This window comes from Salarias fasciatus, chromosome 3 (genome assembly GCF_902148845.1).
Source record: "Salarias fasciatus chromosome 3, fSalaFa1.1, whole genome shotgun sequence".
NCBI lineage: Eukaryota > Metazoa > Chordata > Actinopteri > Blenniiformes > Blenniidae > Salarias > Salarias fasciatus.
In genome coordinates this window covers 2,921,252-2,935,756 of record NC_043747.1, presented here as the reverse complement: position 1 = coordinate 2,935,756, position 14,505 = coordinate 2,921,252, and the positions used below count along the sequence as shown (strand labels likewise).

General features: G+C 57.5%; 1 protein-coding gene across 1 annotated transcript; it reads right to left on the bottom strand.

Moving 5' to 3' along the window:
* Positions 1-882: 882 nt before the first annotated feature.
* Positions 883-14,064, bottom strand: mta2 (metastasis associated 1 family, member 2). Its single transcript, XM_030088451.1, is given in 18 exon segments — positions 883-1,092; positions 1,094-1,177; positions 1,298-1,440; positions 1,527-1,645; positions 1,749-2,067; positions 2,154-2,293; positions 2,506-2,606; positions 2,682-2,740; positions 2,813-2,887; positions 2,960-3,148; positions 3,291-3,390; positions 3,481-3,583; positions 3,885-4,002; positions 4,103-4,166; positions 4,345-4,462; positions 6,822-6,915; positions 7,451-7,518; positions 13,636-14,064. Coding segments are annotated over 18 exon segments (1,992 nt in total). The 5' UTR covers positions 13,664-14,064; the 3' UTR covers positions 883-1,022.
* Positions 14,065-14,505: the final 441 nt, after the last annotated feature.

The window sequence follows — 14,505 nt, the reverse complement described above, 5'->3', positions numbered from 1 at the left end:
CGTCGGCCTGGACTCTCACACCACCACGCTGCGTCTGACCACCAAGAAAAAAAATCTTTATTTCTTTTCTTATCAAGATACATTAAAGGATACAGAGACGTCGGAATAAAAAACACTTGAGAAAAAGTTTCAGTTGTAGCATGTTGGTCTCTCCGTCATACAAAAGTCGCCCCGTCCCTTTTAAACGTCGCCTGGTTGAAACGCCCCCCCCCCCCATGAAGGAGCAGAGTGACGCTGGGATGTAGAAAAGGCTCCAGTCCGACACTCTGGTTTCTTCTTTTATACACACATCAGTTTTTGCTACAAACAACACTTTTATTTTCTTCTTGATTTTTTTGAGAAATCTTACAAAGGAGCCCCGCCCAGATCCGCCCAGCCCCGCCCACTGGGGGAGGGGGGGCGAACGGAGGAACCGGGAGAACGGAGACGAGACGGGAGGGGATTCAGTCTCTTCAGCGGTATGGCTTCAGGGAGCCCGGACCCCGGTTCGATCCCCGGGAGGAGAGAGAGGAGAGGCCTGCTGAGGGGGCAGGGCTCATCGGCTACATGGAGTCTCCCGGGGGGGGGGGGGGTTCCACCGGTCTGAGGGGGCAGGGGACACACGACGAGGAAAACCCCACAAAAATAAACAAAAACAAACAAATAAACAGAACAGGGATTAAATTATACATAGAAAAGCTAACCGGGCGTCAGGGTTCACACAGTTCTGCTGTTAAAGAGACCATTATTGCAAAAATACCCTGAAAACATTTTTGGGGGGGGGGGGGGTCGCCGTGTCGCCCGCCTGCTGGGGGCGTCGCTGAGGGGCGGGGGGGTCGAACAGGGGGTCCTGACCCGCCGGGATATTTACAGAGACGTGAAGCTGAAGCGGAGGCCGGCTTCATCAGCGCCATTTAAATTACAGTTAAAAACAGGGGGGGGGGGGCAGAGAGGGAGAGGGAGAGAGAGAGAGAGAGTGTGTGTGTGTGTGAGAGAGAGAGGGGCTGAAGCAGACTGGAACCAGGGGAGACCACACCCCCCCGTCAGTCCTCCAGGACGATGGGCTCGCTGGTGCTGGAGGCCAGGAGGGGCAGCGGCAGCGGGCGGGGGGGGGGCCGGCAGCTTGATCCGCACCAGCAGGTGAGGCTTCCGGGCCGCCCGGCGCATCTCCGACTGGGTCAGGTGTTTCCGCAGAGCCCTGGAGGGGGAGGGGGGAGGTCAGCAGAGAGGGTGCGTGTGTGTGTGTGTGTGTGTGTGTGTGTGTGTGTGTGTGTGTGTGTGTGTGTGTGTGTGTGTGTGTGTGTGTGTGTGTGTGTACCTGGTGTCCTTGGTGGCCACGAACACCACGGGGTTGGGCGCCTCCCCCTGACACACCTTCTGCCTCTTGATGACGGACTGGGACGTGGTCCGGACCACCGAGGAGTACGGCCTGCCGTTGGCCGGGTACGGGACGCCGGCGGCCTGCGGGGGGGGCAGGGGGTCAGACCGCGGCAGGACGCGGCTGTGTGTGTGTGTGTGTGTGTGTGTGTGTGTGTGTGTGCACTCACGCTGTCGAAGCCCCTCTTGCCCAGCAGGCTCTGGCCCCCCCGGGGCTGGCTGGCCTGGTTCCGGTTGATGGGCGTCGGCGGGCCTCTGGACGCCTTCAGCTTCAGGGGGGCGGAGATGGCTGCTCACACACACACACACACACACACACACACACACACACGCACGCAGGTGAGCACGGCGGCGAGTCTCGTCCCGGCGGCGGGGGCCGGAGCCGCTCTCACCCAGGTCCTTGACGATGGCGGCCAGCGACTGGCGGGGGACCAGCTTGCTCTTGGCGGGGTTCTTGGTGGCCTTGGGGAGGCGGATCATGCACTCGGCCTTGACGGCGTTGGCGTTGATGGAGGCGTAGGGGCGGCGGGCGGCGCGGCGCGGCTGCAGGATGTCCTGGCACACGCGGCGGGCCACGCGGGTCAGCTTGGTGGTCTGCAGGATGAAGGTCTGCCGGTTCTTGGCCAGCAGCTTGGCGCGGCCCTCGTTGCGGGTGAACGGCGACAGGCCCTGCACCTCCTGCCGGGTCATGTGACCGCGGGGGCCCGACTCCTGGAGGGGGGCGGGGCAGACACGGGGGTCAGGGCGCGCGGCGCCGGGGGGACGGCGGCGTGCGGGCACAGCAGGCCGGGACTTACCGAGCCGCCCCGGGCGGCGCCCTCCAGCTGCGTGGGCGTCTTCAGGCCGCCGTACTTCTTCCAGTAGATCCAGCAGGAGGCGCACAGCCGGCACTGCATGTTGGGGGGGCCCCAGGCGTACCACTGGGGGGACTGGGTCGCTGCAGGGACAGACGGGGACAGGGTCTGCTGCAGGAGCAAGTTGTTCCCTTCACATCGTCTTTCAGGCTGTCTGAATGGATCCCTCGCTCTATTTTGCCCTGGGTAAGGACTGGCAGGTTCAATAAGCCCTCTAACGGACACGGATCTGAGCCTGTCAGGCCAGACTGAGGGCGCTAAACCCCGAGACGGCGGTGGCGGCGGCTGGACTCACTGTGGCAGCTCTCACAGCTCAGGCCCTTCTGGAAGCCCGCCGCTCCGTTCATGCCCGGCTTGCTGCCGGGGACCATGATCTGGTTGGGGTTGGGTTTGGTGCTGGAGGGGGGAGGGGGGACAGAGGTGAGTGGGGGAGGGGTGGAGGAGGAGGAGGAGCAGGAGGAAGATACTCACTATGTGGGGATGTAGACCTGCTTCAGCTTGCTGTCGGCCTCCGCCGCCTTCAGCCGTTTCTGAGGGACAGACGGAGACGGTGAGCGTCCTGCCTGGAGACAGGAAGACGGACGGCGGCGGACAGGAAGTACCTGCTGGATGTAGCGGTCGGTGGTCTTCCACATGTAGTAGAACTGGACCACGCTGGCCAGGGACTTCCAGGGCAGCTGGGGGACAGGAGACCGCGTCAAACAGGAAGCAGGGGGCGGGGCGCGAGGACGGGAGGGGGCGGGGCTTACAAAGTCCTGGCGGATGTCGTTGAAGTCCTTGCCGTACTTCTCCAGCGCCTCCTCGAACAGCATGGCCTCGGAGGCGCTCCACTCCTCCATCTCGTCGCGGCACAGCACCGGGCCGCCCTGGGGCACCAGCGTGGACATGGCCCTCGCCAGGTCGTAGCCGTTCTTCTGCAGCGTGTCCATGGCGTGGAACTGGGGGCGCACGGCGGGGCGGGGGCGGGGGCGTGAGAGAGCAGGCAACCTCACAGGAAGCTTCGCTTCAACAGCAGCAGCCAGGCCGCCCAGCAGGGGGCGCCAGCCACTCACACACACTCACACACACACACACACTGACCAGCGTGATGTCTCTGGAGGCGGCGGCGGCGCTCATGTGCAGGCTGGGCTGGCGGATGGAGCTGCTGCAGTCCAGGGCTCGAGCAAAGGTCCCCACAGCTCTGAAACACAGGGAGCCACTTCACCACCGGACACAGCTGCTGTGTCCCCAGACGGCCACCGGGGGGGGGCGAGGGGCGAGGGGGGGTTACCTGGCCACCACCAGGAACTGGTCAATCTGGGGGTCCTTCAGCTGGTTGTTGGGGTCCCACACCTTGGTCTCCAGCTTCTCCTGCACCCGGGTGTCTGCCTCACCTGGACAGGAGGGGGAGGGGTCAGTTCCACCTGCTGGGGGGGGGGGGGGGGCATGTCCTGGACACCACACTGCTGCTGTTCACCTATCGCTTCATTAGAACAGGAACTGAACTGTAACGTGTTCAGCAACTAACCAGCTGCCTGCTGCCAGTTCAGCTCGTTCTCTGCTGCTCGTCCAGTCCGGAGACTGAATGTTTGACTTCATGAAGTCTGAACCATCTGGAATGTGTTGAAGGACAGTGTGTGGGTTTGAATCCCTGGGTGACCCCAGCAGAGCCCTCCACTGCACCGTGCCGCTCACCCTCTGCCAGCTTGTCGGGGATCTCGGCCTGGTACTTGGATCCCACCCGGATCTCCCCCTGGTCGGCCAGCAGCGTCTTCTGGACCGGGTCGAACACCAGCGAGTAGAAGAAGCAGTCCTGAGGAGAGAGAGGGGGGGGGGGGGGGGGGTCAGTGAGGGGAGGGGGGGTCAGTGAGGGGAGGGGGGGCGGGCGGACGGACGGACGGACGGGGGCTCACCTCCTTCTCCAGGTACCCAGCCAACACATCCGTCTCATTCAGGAGGGTGACGTTACACTTCCCCCTGAGGACACACACACACACACACACACACACACACTTTAGAACTGTGTATTCTGTCATTCACCCCACAAGAAGTATGCACTAGTTTTCTATGTGAGTGTGCAACAGTGTGAGACTGTGTGTGAGTTTCCAGGACCAGAGACCCCCCCCCCGGGACCGGCGCCGGGTGCAGGCGGTACCGTATGTGCGTGGCGGGCAGGGACTCGAACTGTCGGGACAGGAAGAGCTCTCTGTGCTTCAGCTGGTGCTTCTGTGGCTCGGCCAGCGCCGGCTGCTTCGACTCCTCCTCGAACTCTCCTGCAAGACAAGAGCGCAGCGCCCGGCGGACGTGAGGGGGGGGGGCTGAGGCTGAGGCAGCGGCCCCCCAGCTGCGAGGCGGCCGGAGTCGCCCTCAAACCCCCCGGTCCTCCTCAAGCAGCTCCAGGACTTCCTGTGCTGCAGCGGATTACTCCACGCTAGCAGCACATGTGACACACAGGGCCCAGAGTGTGTGTGTGTGTGTGTGTGTGTGTGTGTGTGTGTGTGTGTGTGTGTGTGTGTGTGTGTGTGTGTGTGTGTGTGTGTGTGTGTGTGTGTGTGTGTGTGTGGCCACTAGATTGCGCATTCCTAATTTCAGGCGGGTGAGTAATTTGTTGCGAGCAGGAGGGGAGGGGGAGGGGCCATGGCTCTGTCTGCGTGGACTCCGCCCCTGCACTCAGCCACGGGAAACCCTGTCAGTGAGGGCACGGGAGGAGGGGGAGAGGGGAGGGGGGGTGGCAAGACTGTACCTTAAGCCCCACCCCTTTTCTGTTAACCTCTCAACCCCCCCCCCCTCCCCCTCCTCCCCCTGTCCGGCGAGTCCCTGCCAGACAAAGTAGGAAACCCTGTGTACCGAACCTGAGGCGCCCATCCCCCCCTGAACACACACACACACACACACACACACACACACACACACACACACACACACACACACACACACACACACACACACAAGATTTAACCGGTTGCGTGCTGTGTGGCCCTCGGGGACAGATCAAGGGCCTTTTGTTCATCATGGAGGACTGATGTGAGGAAGAGGAGGAGAGGAAGAGGAAGAGGAGATGAAGAGGAGCAGGTTCATGGAGTCCTCCTCCTCTTCCTCCTCCTCCTCCTCTCACACTCTTCATCCCCACAATCAATGCAGAATCAGATTGATAACGACGCCCATTGGAGTCCCCAGTACAGTCTGACATAGGGCCCGGGGGCCCAGACAGGGCCGTCAGGCGGTCCAGTGGGGTCCTCGGGACGAGGGCCAGGACAGACGGCTCCGGGACGCGTGGCTGAGTTCAAGCTCAGTCCGGCTCAGCGGACACACTTCAACTGAGGCGATAGAGGACACTTCAGAGGAGGAGATGACCGCTGCTGCCACACCTCACATCCCACCACTCCGGGCGTGTGTGTGTGTGTGTGTGTGCGTGTGTGTGTGTGTGTGTGTGTGTGTGTGTGTGTGTGTGTGTGTGTGTGTGTGAGTCTTTGTCTGGAGCTGCAGCCTGTGATGAGGAGGAGGAGGAGGAAGGGGGGCTGCTGGTGTTGGGGTAATGACTGAGTGGGATCAGTCTTCAGCAGCCTGCATATCATTAGCACCACCCAACTACCCCCCCCCCCCCCCCCCCCCCCCCCCCCCGAGCTCTGTGATCACACACACACACACACACACACACACACACACACACACACACACACACACACACACACACACACACACACACACACACACAAGACGAGGAGGAAGAGGAGGAGGAGGAAGAGGGCCAGGGAGCGCACAATGAGACAATAGCTCTCCAGCAGGCAGAGCTAATGGTGCTGAAGAGAGCAGCTCCAGGTCCAGACCCGGGTCCAGGTCCAGAACCGGGGACCTGCACCACCAGCAGAACTCCACCACACCTCCAGGTTCTCCCCAGCAGCCACACGTCCCATAATGCACTGGGCAAGAGCGGCCCTGCTTTTAAAGCCCTGTTTGCGCCACATTTACAGCCCAACTGCGTTTTCCTTCTGTGTGTATTTCAAATAAAGCCTTCGAGATTTATAAAAATGGCAATTAATTGCATAATTTCCATAGTTAATCGTGATTAATCACATTTTAAAATGCATGTTTAAAATTCTGTCATTTTGCATTTGGAGTTGAAGTCCAGCTCTCTCTCTTTCCTTCACCACCGGGAGTTCACTGCGGAAGGATCCTTCAAAATAAAGCGCTCCGCTCACAGGAGCAGCAGGACACAAAGGCTTGAATCAGAGTAAATCCAGCGGTGAGGAACAGGCCTGGGTCCACGGCGAGCTCCGTCTGTCTCCAGCTCAGTTGGTTTGCAGCTAGACTTTACTTCAAAAAAGAAAATTTGTTCCCTCTTTTTAAATTAAAAGACAAGTGTGTGAAATAATTGATCCTAGTGTGTGTGTTCAGTTCTACTAAAACACAGTGGGCTTCAGTTCTGAGTGAACCCTGGAACCACGGCGGAACTGGAAGCTCGATCGAGGATCTCCACCGGACCTCGAAACAGCGACAGACCTGAGTCACAATCCGTCCAATCAGGGAGCAGCAGGTCGCAGTGAGGTGAGGCGAGAGCGGTGTGTGTCGATAAATCCACCATGTGATCCACACATCAGCAGCACGAGGAGAGAGAGCGGCGCTCATACTCACGGGCGTTGCTGTCTGCCAGAGTGTTGAGGTTGCCTGAGATGTCTCTCCTCCTGAACAGACACACCACCTTGGCCTCCACGTTCCCATTGGCCGTCTGGAGGAGAGAGCGTGCCACAGGTTAACACACACACACACACACGCACACACACACAGTTGCTTTTCTAAACGTCTGTCTCCTTCGAGTCTGGTTCTTTAAGGTGTGTTTTCAATGTGGACCAGTTGGTCTTCATGGAACTTTATTTTGAAAGGAAACCCAAAAGGTAAGTCTGTCTGTGAGTTCATTCGATTCAATACACCGCCTTCATGTTTGGACGTGAGCGTCTTCCAGCCGGAGTCGGCCTGAAGGCGGCAGTGAACGCGGGGACGTCGTCTGAGCGGCGCGTCCCTCCAGACTGTCCTGAGCTGCAGCCGTGGAGCGGCGTTACATAAAGCAGCTTAATCCTGGACTGGGAGACCAGCCTGCCGCTCTGCCGCTCCGCCGTTACATAAGTGGCTCCTGTACTGGCGTCCCCACACTGCAGGAAGCCACAACACACACAGCCCTGTGTGTGTGTGTGTGTGTGTGTGTGTGTGTGTGTGTGTCTGGCGGCGGTGTGGGTTAAAGTGCAGTGTGAGGGGAGGGTGCACACCTTGTTGAGCTCTTCTATTCTCCGGATCAGGTAGGGGTTGCTGGAGGAGTTCTCGAAGTACACATAATCTGGAAGAGAAGAGGAAGTGTGTCAGAGGGACGAGTGTGTGCGGCAGTGTGAGCTGATCTCCAGGGATCAACCGGGCCTTGATCTGAGCAGAAGTCCTGGAGCCGGTGTGTTGGTGTGTATTCCCGCATGGATTACATTACACTGCTCCGTCTGGACTCAGGCTCCTTCCTGTCCAGGTTCCCTTCGGTCCAGTGCTCCTCAGTGAAGGCCCGATGAGAGCGAGCCTGCGAGTTCACGCTGAGGGTGAAGGAAACCCCAGCTCGTGTGGTGAGGCTGTGCAGAAGCTGCTCAGACGCGATGAACGCAGACAGGAAGCAGAGCCACGGCAGGCCGAGCAGCCCCGGCTTCACCCAAACCCCAGCCAGCCAACAGTCAAGACGTTCCACCGTCCGCAAACGATGCTTCACACGTAAAGAGGAAACACGATCAATACGAGGAGGTGGACCGCTAATGCAGACATGCTAACATCCAACAGAAACACACGCCATCCTGCCGCTGCATGTCTTTCAGTATTCAGCAGAGATTCCCGTCCCTCACGGCAGGGACGCACCGACACCACTCACTAAATGTCAGGAAGTCTAATTCAACCACATGCAAGCACAATGCTAACACAGCGCATCGCCACGAACCACCTCCTCGCTAACGCTACACACAGCGCAACACGGGGCATCGATCCACACACTGTAGCCTCCAGACTGAGCTCCCCGAGTCAGACTTTAGTCTTTATTAGCATGTAGCATCACTGGAGTGTGAGGCCTGGAACCCTTTAGCATGTAGCATGTAGCATCACTGGAGTGCGAGGCCTGGAACCTTTTAGGATGTAGCATGTAGCATCACTGGAGCATGAGGCCTGAAACCCTTTAGCATGTAGCATCACTGGAGTGTGAGCCTGACACCCTTTAGCATGTAGCATCGCTGGAGAATGAGCCCTGAAGCTCTTTAGCATGTAGCATCACTGGAGTGTAAGCCTGACACCCTTTAGCATGTAGCATGTAGCATCGCTGGAGTGTAGTATGTAGCATCACTGGAGTGTGAGCCTGACACCCTTTAGCATGTAGCATCGCTGGAGAATGAGCCCTGAAGCTCTTTAGCATGTAGCATCACTGGAGTGTGAGCCTGACACCCTTTAGCATGTAGCATGTAGCATCGCTGGAGTGTGAGCCTGACACCCTTTAGCATGTAGTATGTAGCATCGCTGGAGTGTGAGCCTGACACCCTTTAGCATGTAGCATGTAGCATGTAGCATGTAGCACTCCTTGGAGCTCGGTGCTGAGCAGCTCAGCAGTGACATTAGGTGTTGTGGATGAACTGGATGCTCTACTAGCTGGTGACCAGCAGCAGGCGTCACAGAGCCTGGCAGAAAGGTTCCGTTCCTGTAAACCCAGTCTGAGGGAACAGGTCCTGGCTGTACCCGGGTTCCTCCCAGACCCCCTGCCGGGCGGAGGGCGGGGCCAGAGGCGGTCTGAGCGCTACCTGTCACTGCAGACGCTGCAGGCTATCTGTCCCGGCCAGCTAACCGTCTGAGCGGCGCCACAGCTGGAACACACTGCGAGGGAAACACACTTATCAACGGCCTCAACGTGGGTGGGCACAACGCCGAGCGTGCACAACGCCGAGCGTGCACAACGCCGAGCGTGCACGGCGCATTCACGAAGCTTAAAGATGACACAGGGTTCAATTCATTCAGTAAAACGGAGAAGAAACTGTTTTAGGCTCATTTACACACAACTTCCAGCAACTGCAGGAGGAAACGCACACACACACACACCCTGTTGAAGAGTGAGTATGTGTGTGCAGGCCGTGGGCAGAAGCAGGAGGAGGGGGATTAGGTCAGAATAATCCTGAACTCAGGAGAAAGCAGATCTGGAAGCTGGACCAGTTTAAGTCCTGGTTAGAGCCCGTCCGAGAGCGGGGCGAGTTAGTCCACATTTAAACTAGTCAACATGGAGAGAGAGAGAGAGAGAGAGAGAGAGGAAGAAACACTTCAATATTTTATTTGGTACAGATGCAGAAACGATCAAAAAAACCCTGAAAATGTGGATCAACTCTCGGCGTCGCCCCCACCCAGGGTCCTCCCTCTGAAACGCTTCAGCCCCGTTTCCCCGCCTGGTCCCTGGACTCCTCAGAACGGCGGCGACGCCGTCTGGGATCTGTGGCTCTACTCTGATGGCGTGTTATTAGTCATTTGACTGGTTGTCCCTCCTGGTCTCTTTCAGTCCATCTGAAGCTGGGGGTCTTAAGCAGGACCGGTCTGTCTCGGGTCCCTGATGGCGGCTCGGCCCCGCCGGGTCCCTGATGGCGGCGCTCCTCGCCGCCTCGGCCCGGGAGAGAGCTTCTTGCTCCAGTTAGCACGGTTCTCCTCGACGGCGGTGAAGGAACACAACATCAGCGCGTTACGTAACAGCGGCCGGAGCCGCAGCGAGGACGCGCTCCGGCTCTGGAGGGGGGAGCAGCGGCGGCGGCGGCGGCAGGAGGACTCCGGGGGGCCGGATCAAACCCCAGCTGAGCAGGAATCCCTCCGTCTGCTCTGAGCGGCGGGCCGGACGCCGTGCGCCGAGGAGGAGCGGAGAGGCGCTGAGCCGGAACTGAAGATTCCCTCTGAGCATGGAGGCAGGCTGCAGCGTCACGCCGCCGCCTCCTTTACTGTCCCTCTTATGTAACTAAACCACTTCACCTTGCTACTGTGCCGGCTCCCGGGGAGCCCGTGTGGACGCCGCGTTACGTAAGCCTGCGTGAGCGGCGGGCTGCGATGTATGGAGCAGAGCGCACGGCGGGGTGACCTCTGACCCCTGACCCCAGGGCCCAACAGGAGGGGGAAACAGCTACGCAGAAGACACCAGGCAACACACTCAGCCCAGGCCATGAGGTGGAGCAGTGGACAGAGCTCCTGCCTCACACGCTGAAGGTCATGGGTTCAAACACCAGCTGGGTCTTCCAGGTCTGAGTCTGAACCCTGAGTTCTGAAAACTAACTCAGCTTCCTTCTCAAAGTCTGACCGCAAAGACAATTCTGGGTGAAATCAGTAGAAGTTCAGCATCATGCTAATTCTACACTCTGTCTCCATCAATCCTGCTGAAACTAAAAATTAACCAATCAGCTCACAGGCCGGACTGGACCCTCTGGAGTCCACGGACCAGATGTTTGACAGATGACATGAAGGGGGCGGGGCCAGGGAGCAGGTGGCTCAGAGTGAGACGCTTCAGGCAGGTGAAAATAAAGACAACTCCTAAAACTAACATTTTACGATAAACGACATTGGATCTTTCATGAATGAATTTTTGAAAAATGAAGCTTTTATGGTCAAGTTTGATGTCAGACATTCTAAAACGATCCAGTCGGGCTGGGCGACGTGGGGAAAGCAGCTCTCAGCGCCACTGACCGTTCGGATCGTCGGTCAGTTTTCCCGACTGTGACGGGAAGCTGTGCTGTGAACAGGGATGGATATCCATCCAGCACTTTGCCGGTGTTCTTATCAGATGTAACATTAAAAAAATAATGTTCTGGAAAAGATCGATGAAGCGCTGTTTTGAAGAAATCCCCTGCACTGACACTCATGTGGTGATAATTACTCTGAGCTGGCAGAGTAAACTGTCCATGGATCATTCAGTACCGGGCCCCACACAGAGGATAGCAACTTTTATTTTGAAAGTTCCAACAGCTGTCCTTAAGCCCCTGTTAAGACAGTTCTAAACACTGCTGGTACTAAAGGCGGTGGAGAGCTCAGTTCTAAAGAACCGCTACCGTTGGAGCTCACTGATCCTCTGGGATTTAAGAATTTCTCCCCGGGGCTCATTCAGCCCTCCCTGGATGAACATTTCAGAAATAATATAACTTTCTGAAACATGATGTAAAAGAACGAGGGAAGCCCTGCATGACTGGACGTCCTCTCAGAACGACTGGTTCCCACCGGAACAGAGCCCTGCGCTCAGTGCTCAGTCCGCTGGAGGACGATCACGTCTCCTCAGCACCAGAACCGGACTGAGCTGCATCCTGCATCCCTGTCAACACCAGACCAGGTGGAAACAGGACAAATGTGAAGAACGGGCACTGAAAACAAACTGCAGAACCAAAACCCCTGATAATGAGGCTGAAGCACATCCAGTCAGTAGAACCGCCGGAGTGGAGCACGTTCATGTTTCACACTCTGATCAGCTCTGAAAATAATTCACACCAGCATCTGAAAACTGGAATTCTCAGGGTTCTTTATCTGAACGACGCCCAGAGAAGACTCCGGGAGCAGAACCGGCCACGTGAGTCAGCGAGAACACACATCAGATGGTGAACATGCATATGCACGAGGGCGGCGGCGGCCTCCAGGCTGGAGAGCCCGGCCTGGGATCCAGAGTCCACAGGTTCGATTCCTGAGCAAGACCTCTCTCCAGAGAGAATAGAGTCACATCATGATGTTGACATATTTAAATTTTACTCTTCCTTACAGGCATTATGCAGTAATTACACTTTATAGGAAGATGTTAGATACGTCTGTGTTTTTATTGCACTGTCTTGTTGCTGATGCTGCAGCAACATAAGTACTTCCCAAACTGGATCAATAAAGTTTATTGAACATGATTAAAGATGCTCACAGGTCAGAGGTCACAGAAGCCTGGTTGAATAAATGATGCTTCCAGGCACCACGGAGTCATTTTCTGCTAATTACACCAGGAAGAAGAAGTGTGATTAAGACAATCGTGCAATTAACTGTAAAAAATGACAACAATAGAAGTGAGCTGCTTGTGGTGGATACAGGGCAGAGGTCAGAGGTCATGAGCCAGAAGGTAAAAGAGCCAGACACGTTAAATGAAGTCTATTTATCCTCCTCCAAACTCACGGAGAAGTTTGACAGAGTAGTTTCGGAGCCCCGTTCAGTTCAGTTCGGTGTGTGACAATGCAGCAGTGGATCAGTCAGCCCGACTCCCCCGGGGAACCGGGTCCGAGCGGGCTGAGCAGCAGATCGCGGGGCAGATGACCCGAGTAACCCGCAGCCTGGCAGCGGGGCCTCAGACGGCGGACATCAGCGGAGATCAGCTCCGCCACGCAGAAGACACCGAGTGCTGCCCGGTGCTCCCACCCGGCCAGGGAGCAGCATCCCCGGCCAGCCCGCCTCACTCCGACCTTTCAACCCGACCAACGCACCACGGAGGCGGTTCAGCCGGCATCAAGCAGCCCGTGCCGGCGTCCCGCTCACCCACCGTGCACAACTCAACACCAGTCCCCCCGGCTCACTCAGCGGGGATACACCGCGCTCACGTCCCGTGACAAGTTCACTCTGTGCGGGGAAGAACCTCCCGGTGCCACCCGCCGGAGTTCTCTTTAAATAACCGGGAACACAGTGAAGTTAGCCAAGTCGCCGCCGGGCGAGGCTAGCTCCGCTGCACAAGAAGATAGATGGCCGAGGCGGCGGCGGAGCGAAGCCCGCGTACCGCCGAGCCGAACCGAACCGAGCCGAGCCGAGCGGGCTTCGGCTTAGCCGAGCCGGCTCGGGCTGAGCCGCCGCTCTCCGGAGCGGGTATCCCTCAGACAGCTAGCGGCTAAAGCTAACTAGCGACGTCTCCCTCTAAAATGAACGCGATGCTAAGTTAGCATGAGCCGCTAGCCGCTGCACTGACCCCCCGACAGCGGCTAGCGGCTAATGCTAACTAGCACGGCTTTCACTTCCAGGACGGATGGACCGACTCCGCGTCAGCAGACCGGGACCATCCAGCGCCGCCGCGGCGCTACCTCCGACCGAAACAAGCTGCCCGGGTCCCGCAGTCACTGCTGGGACTCTCGGGAGCGGCTCGCTGTGCCCCACAGCCGCCAGCCGCGGGCTCTTTCGGCGAAACCAACTCGCGGCGATCTGTTCTAAAAGTTCATTTCGGATAAAAATGAACCGGGGAGTTTTATTAAATGCACAGCCGGCTCCGGCAGACCGCCGGGCTGAGCCAACCGAGCCCCGGCGGAGGAGTTCCGCACACATTTTTCATTTCTTCGGACGGCTTATTGACGTCCATGGGCGCTAACGCGGCTAGCCTCGGCTAGCGGCTAACCGAGCAGACAGCTAGCGGCTAACTAGCCACCTTGCTGCCGAACAATCACGCTGTGTGTGGGGGGGTCTTAAAATGTAAAACAGTCCTTACCTCCCACTCGGTACATGTTGGCCGCCATTCTCTCGTAACCTTTATCAAAAGCGGTCCCCGGGTCTTCCCCCGCGCGGGCAGAAACAGGTCGATGGGGATCTATTTTATTCCTTCATTTATCGCAGACACCCCCGCCGCGAAACAAAAGCCGGCTCCGGGCAAAACAAGCCGAGCCGTGGCGGGTAAAAAAGTTGAAAGTTTCCGCTAAGCGATGCTCCGGAGCTCCTCCGCGGATACACAAGTCTTTGTTTTCGCTCCCTCGGACGACCTTCCTCTCCTCTTCCTCACTCACTCACTCATTCACACACAGCTAGCCTGTCTCTTACTCCACTCTTCCTCCCATCCTCCGCTCCCAGCTTCATCCTCCTCTTCTTCACCTCCGCTCAGTTCAGCGCCGCGCGCGCACACACATCCACACACGCTCGCTCACACACACACACACTCGCGGGTCCCCTTCGTTCGTGCGCTCGGCGTCATCTTCGGAGATCGTCGACAATCTCCGTCATCCCACAATTAACTTTCTCCTCGCGCTTTAATGGCTCCGGAGCGGCACGTGGAGCTGCTGCAACTTTTCGCTCCGTCTCGGATCAAAGCGACCGAACTTCACCGGGTCAGCCTCACGAGACGCTCCCAGCAGCCCGGAAGGTCCGAACCGCGTCCCGACGCTTCACTCCAAACTCCGACTGACTGTCAAACACTCATTACCAGGCAGAATAATCACATTAAAACGATCATCTTTAGAAAATATAATCAGAGTTTTTTTTTTTTTTTAAATAATGTCGTAACACTGACTGTAATCTCAGAAATCTGTATAAAAAACTGAAAAGAATTCTAAGATTAAAGTTAAAATCGCAAGAAAAAGTTACATCA